Source organism: Podarcis erhardii (genome assembly GCF_964252035.2).
Source record: "Podarcis erhardii genome assembly, chromosome: 3".
NCBI lineage: Eukaryota > Metazoa > Chordata > Lepidosauria > Squamata > Lacertidae > Podarcis > Podarcis erhardii.
Window position 1 is genome coordinate 56,529,419 of NC_138507.1, and position 6,274 is coordinate 56,535,692.

The following is a 6,274-nucleotide window of genomic DNA, read 5'->3' on the forward strand; positions in this document are numbered from 1 at the left end:
TCACTGTTTATTGATCATAAAGTAATACAATTCCTACTTTTCAAAATATGGAAATATACTGATCAAGCTTTATTTTAAGAATACTTTATAAATTATACATGGTTTGTGTTCCTGCAGTTTCCTTCATAAATAAGTTTCTAATTCACTACATTACAAACTTGACAGAGCCATCATAGCCATATGCTAAAACAATATATTCGTTATGTTTGCCAAACTACGGCGATTGTGCGTGCACAGTGATAAGCACGTGTCCTCAGCCGAAATAAATGGGACTAGTGTAAATGGTTGACTGTGCAGATTGCAGGCAACTGCTTAGGTTATTTAGCTATAAAAATAGTATTTCTTTAGATAATAAATTATTGGAATATCTTTAAATATGATTCTATTCTTGATGTATGATGAACTGCTACATACTTTGAAATGAAGTATGTGTCATTAACCATTCACAAACTGTGTAAACTCCATAATCTGTGAACACTTCAGATATTCATTGTAAAATAGAATTTTACAAAATCATAATTTGTTACAAGAATACTCAGTTGAAAGTGCCTAGCATTAAACCAAGGCCACTTTCCATAAAGAGTAGCACAGGGCCAAAGTTCAATTCTTTCTCTTTACGATCAAATCACAAATGCAAGTGATAGATTTTTAGTATAAACAGTAAATGTTTGTAAACCAAACACTTATGAGTCAAACAGTAATTAGGGCTCAAATCACTTTAGTGTACAGCAATGCAGAGTGAACGCATTACAACCATCTTTTTTTGACACAACACAGTCTGGAATGTTTCCTTAAACTTCATTACAGGCCTCTAAGGAGGCTTGCATTACGTTGCGCATCTAAAGCCATCTGGTCGAATGAATTGCGATTTATCAGGTCTCTCACTTTTTCTCTAAGGTCATAAGATGCTTTGGCTATTCTCCTAGACTCGTCGATAGCTGCGTCCTTGTGCCTTAGAATCTGATTGCTTTTCTGAGCTTTCCTTCTTAAAGCTTCTTGCATTTCCCGTAGGTGACATTTTTCGTCATAATCAAGCTTCTGTTTGCGAAAATGGTGGTTCCGTTCTTTCATACAGTTCAGCTCTCTCACGCGCTGCGATCTGTCTCGGATATTTTTGGACATGATTTCTCTGGCCTGCTGGATCTTCATCTCAGCTATCTGCAGCAACATCTCCTTGCGCCTCCTCTTCTCTTCCTCCGTCTCTTTGGCTCTTACCTTGGCTATCAAGCCCTGCTCTTCTTCCTTCAAAGTCTTCTCCTTCAGTTCCCTGTTCCTTTCTTCAAGCAGCTGCTCTAGGATTTCCTGGGACCTCTGAAGCTTTTGTTCGATACACAGCCTCTTGTACAGCTCGTCGGCTTTGACCCGATCTTCCACCTGGTCCTTAGCGCTCATGTGCTTGGTCTGCTTGTAGTCATCTATCTTCCTCCTCTTCCTTTCCATATCCTTTATCAGCCTCTTCTCCAGGGCCTGCAGCATCCTTTCCTTGTACAAAGCGGAGTTCTGCTCTTTGGTGCGCCTATCGCTTAACCTTTTGTCCCAGAGCTGCTTTTCCTGGCACCGTTTCCGATACTCGGCCTGAAGCCGAGCGCTCTCCAGCTTCTCCCTCCGCCTGCAATCCTGCTCTTTGGCTAGCTTCTTCCACTTCTTGTCGCGAAGCATCACATCCCTCTCCCGGGCTGCCAACAGCTGCTGCTCCTCTAGCCTGAGCTTGGCTTTCCGTTGATCGCGGTCCCTCTGCCACTGGTCCAGGCTGTCAACCAACTGGTACTGCCTCTCCTTCTCCGCCCTGGCTTTGTGCTGCTTCTCCTTCCTCCTCATCTTATCCCAGGCGTCGGAAACCTGCAGCTGACGGTCCTTCATCTCTTCTTCCTCCTGGTGCCTGGCGAGCATGAGGGCCGCGATCTTCTTGTCCCTTTCGGGGATCAGGTCCTCGTACCTTTTGTCTGTCAGGTCCTGCAGGCTGACCTGCGGGTCTCCCTTGCGGGGCTTGCGGCGGGGCTTGCGGCCCAGGAGGCGCTGGTGCAGGTGGGCGCTGGGGTCGCGGGGCAGGTAGGCCTGAGGCTCCTCGTCCTCGTACGGCCTCGCCAAACAGTGCATGAGGTCTGCCAGGCTGTGGCTGCTGTCACAGGGCTCCTGCCAGTCCCTCCTGGGGAGCTCCTTCTTCTCCAGGCGAGGAGAGGCCTTGCTGTCGAACTGGGCGAAGGAGAAGGAAGAGGGGCAGATGGAGGGAGGCTTGCTGGCGTCGGTGGGGAGATCCGTGCCGTACTCCAAGGGCCGAGGCACCGGGCTGGCCCACTGGTCGTCGCGGAGCAGCTCCTCCACGCGGGTGCACCTGCCCACCGGGGAGCGCGCGGGGAGATCGGGGTGCCCCGGGAAGTCCCCGCCGTAGAGCGTGGTGCACGAGGTGGTGCACGGCGTGGCGCAGCCTTCGCCCGCCGGCGCCAGGTGCTGCTGCTGCCAAGCGGACAGGCGCAGAGGGGACGCGCAAGAGGCAGACGCGGCGGGCCGCTTGCCGCGCGGCGCCGTCGAGCAGCCCTTGCCCTTGCGCGGCGGGGGCAGCAGCAGGCCTCCCTCGTCGCGGTACGCTTGCGCCAGGAGGTGTCGCCGCAGGCCGCCCTCGCCGCCCGCCACCTCGGGCTCCGAGCTGTAGGCATCCGGGAAGGGCCGCGGCGGGGAGAAGCGGCCGGGGCTGCTGCGTCGCCGCGCCATCCTGCGCGGGGTCTCGGCGCCCGACAAGCTGCAGCACGACGTGGCGGGCGCCTTCTTGCGGCCCTTGCTGGCGCTGGGCGCGCCTCGGTCGCTCGGGGAGACGCGCCACCCGGGCTCCGCCCCGAGGTACTGGCCCGACCCGCGCCGCGGCCGACGCCGCTGCTGGTGCCGCCTCATGGCCGCTGTGGCCTCGGGCCCTGGCGCACGCCGCCCCCGGCTGCGCAGCAGCACAGTCGGCGCCCGCGCGCGTCACAATGCCCGGCCAAGGAGGGCCTGGGCCGCAGCTGCCTCGGCCCGCCGGCGCCCTCCGCGCAACCCCGCCCGCCCGCGCGGGGACCCTGGTGCCGGCTTGTTCCGCACCAGGCCTCGCGGTGGCCCCCAGCGCCATCTCCTCCCTCTCTTCCTTGGCGCTATCTTCAGACGCGCGCTTGTTCTCGCTGAAACCAATGGGAGGAATGAAGTCATTCTACCCCAAGTTTGCATTCAACCCACTGTTCGGTCCTGGTGGGCACCAAACACGTGAAGGGCACCTTGGCTAGCCCTGCTGCCCCTAGGTGCCCATCCACGTGTAGTTTACCGAGCTACACTTCCCAGGATTTTTCAGGGGAAGCCCTCTGCCTTCAGGCACATGTGGTCTGACACGTTATCATATAGCTTTTTAACATGAACTTTTGTAGGCAAGAGTGAGAAAACTCATTGCACAGTAAAGCAGTTTGGATAATCTGGGATGCTTTCCTGAGTAAACCCAAGTGGTATTAGAGAGAGAGTTAAATTTTGTAAAGCGACTTAATGGGATACACAATGCTATGCTAAATATAGCTATAATGCTAAATATATGAATTTTTCAGTGACCTACATCTTGGTTAACACCATATTCCTATGCAAGTCCCATTAAGTTAAAGGTGCCTTATAAGTAAGCGTGCATGGGATTGCAGCCAGGATTATTGAAGTCACAGGATTACAGTGTTTTAGGCTGCAATCCTCATGAAAGTAAGCCTTATTGAATGCAGTGGGTTTTAACTCTCAGACATAGCAAATGTGCATTTTTAAATACTGTTGGCAGCCTTTTGCAGACAAAAGATCAAGTGTGGTATACTAATGGATAAAGTCTTGGACTTGGATCAGGAAAGAAAATCTGGGTGTATGGCAACCCAAAAGCTTCTTTTTTTAAAGCTGAACAACTTTGGGCAAATCTTTAAAATGTCACAATTTAGTAGCTGAACAGTCATCTCAGTTTATCTGGAAAGTGTTGGTGAAGTTTCCAAAGATAAGGCTATGTCTGGACGAGTTTGTGCAACCAGCCCCTGCAGTTCACATTGCATTGCAGTGTACTTGTATGCAAGGTGCTTTCACCTTGGCTTACCTTGCTTTCACCTTGACTGTGTTCTGTGCTGTTATAAGCCACACTGATTTTTGAGATATGTGTTACTGTATCACCAGTCCATTTGCACCTGCTCTGGAGTAGCAGCACCAAATGGCACTGATTCAGCCTCACCATACTCTGAAGGAGGCTTCTAAGCACTTTCAGATGAAGGTATGTGTGGGAGAAGGATGTTGGAGGCCAGGCTTGCATGCGTGACCCTGCTGCCCTCTTCAGTGACTGTGAATGCTTGAAGAGGACTTTATTTACAACTGAATTACAGCACCTGCTTTTTATGCAGTAAGTTAAAATATGCAAACTACTGCTTTTTAATTTTTAATGTATTGCTGAGTCTCATTTTGACTTTTAATTAAAAATTATTAGTGCTGACAAGCTATTTTGAGAAGATATAATTCCTCATACAGTGATACCTCGGGTTACAGATGCTTCAGGTTACAGACGCTTCAGGTTACAGACTCTGCTAACCCAGAAATAGTACCTCGGGTTAAGAACTTTGCTTCAGGATGAGAACAGAAATTGTGCTCTGGTGGTGGTGCGGCAGCAAGAGGCCCCATTAGCTAAAGTACCTCAGGTTAAGAACAGTTCCAGGTTAAGAACCATAGCTGTCAACTTACAGATTTGGAAATAAGGGACCAGCAGCCTCAAAAAAAAAAAAAAAAAGGATCAGTAGCCAAAATAAGGGATTTTAGTCAACCAGCAGCCAAACGAAGCCTCAAGCGGTGGTTCCCACAGCGCAGCAACCCGGCAAAGGGGATGCAGCTAGGAAAACCACCGTCACCTTTCTGCTGGGAAGCGCTGAGCAAACACGAGTCCCCAGGCAACGCGGCCGATTTGATCGGCACAAGGCATGCAAGCTCCACCCCCCAGTCGTTCTTAGACTCCTTGTTGGGTGAGCAACGCACCAAGCAACACAGTTGGAGCGAGCCTCCCTCCTCCCAGGCCAGCAGGGAAGGAGGGAGAGGAGCTGCTTCCTTTGAAACCCGGGAAATTTACAGGATATCATCAATCCAGGACAGCAGCAGGAAACGGCGCTGGGATAAGGGAATTTCTCGCCAAATAAGGGACGGTTGACAGCTATGGGCCTCCAGAATGAATTAAGTTCTTAACCCGAGGTACCACTGTACCATCAAATCTAGATAACTGGACTAGGATGTAAACTCATTAAGATCGCTTGAAAAGGCTTTCTGTCTTCTTGAGAAGATGATAAATATACCAAGTATTACCACATGTGCAGGAATCAGGCTGTTTCAAAAACGAATAAGCATCCTATAGGAGGTTGGTTTGGAATTAATGGGTTAATTTGTTTCCTGTTATCAAGCCTTGCCTCTCAAGTAATCAAACTGGAAGGTATTATAATTAAATTAGCAAAGTTTGGTACAGATCCTATGGCAGAGCTTTCCCAACTTTTCCTGTTGGTGACTCACTTTTTAGACATGCATCATTTTGCAACACAGTAATTCAGTTTTACAGTGGTACCTCTGGTTACGTACTTAATTCGTTCCGGAGGTCCATTCTTAACCTGAAACTGTTCTTAACCTGAAGCACCACTTTAGCTAATGGGGCCTCGCGCTGCTGCCGCGCCGCTGGAGCACGATTTCTGTTCTCATCCTGAAGCAAAGTTCTTAACCCGAGGTACTATTTCTGGGTTAGCAGAGTCTGTAACCTGAAGCGCATGTAATCTGAAGCATATGTAACCTGAGATACCACTATACTAGCAAACTGAAGGTTAAACTAGCCCCTTTCCAGCCCCGGGAGGAGTGCGGGGAGCATTTATGTGACACACCTACACAATGCAGCTGACACACAGTTTGGAAAGCTCTGTTCTATGGTTTGGTGCCATAGGATCGATACAACTGTATTTTCTTCAATGTTTTGAAATATTTGTGGATTTAAATGTAAATCACGGCTTAATCCGGGCTATAACTAGCTGGTTTATTGCACTGGCATTTAGGTCAGGAAGGATCTCACAGAGGGCTTAAAAAGTTGACCTAACAAGATTCTACCAAGTCTTTAAATGTTAGGGACTGTCTAATTATGGGCTAACCAGATGTGTTTGTTCCTACGTTGATTTCTGTATTTCCACTCCTTTTGGGAATTGCTTTGTATTCACATAACCACTCATCTGCTTAAGCCTCCTCCCCTTCTAAGAACAACTTACCGTTTTAGTAAACATTTAATCATGAT

General features: G+C 49.3%; 1 protein-coding gene across 1 annotated transcript; it reads right to left on the bottom strand.

Annotated features, from left to right (window-relative positions):
• Window positions 1-701: 701 nt before the first annotated feature.
• On the bottom strand, window positions 702-2,903 carry CCDC185 (coiled-coil domain containing 185). Its single transcript, XM_081856183.1, has one exon. The coding sequence runs from the start codon at window positions 2,884-2,886 to the stop codon at window positions 802-804; it is 2,085 nt and encodes a 694-aa protein (XP_081712309.1). The 5' UTR covers window positions 2,887-2,903; the 3' UTR covers window positions 702-801.
• Window positions 2,904-6,274: the final 3,371 nt, after the last annotated feature.

Coding starts and splice junctions, on each gene's coding strand:
- CCDC185 (XM_081856183.1), bottom strand. CDS start 2,886: ATGAGGCGGCACCAGCAGCGGCGTCGGCCGCGGCGCGGGTCGGGCCAG.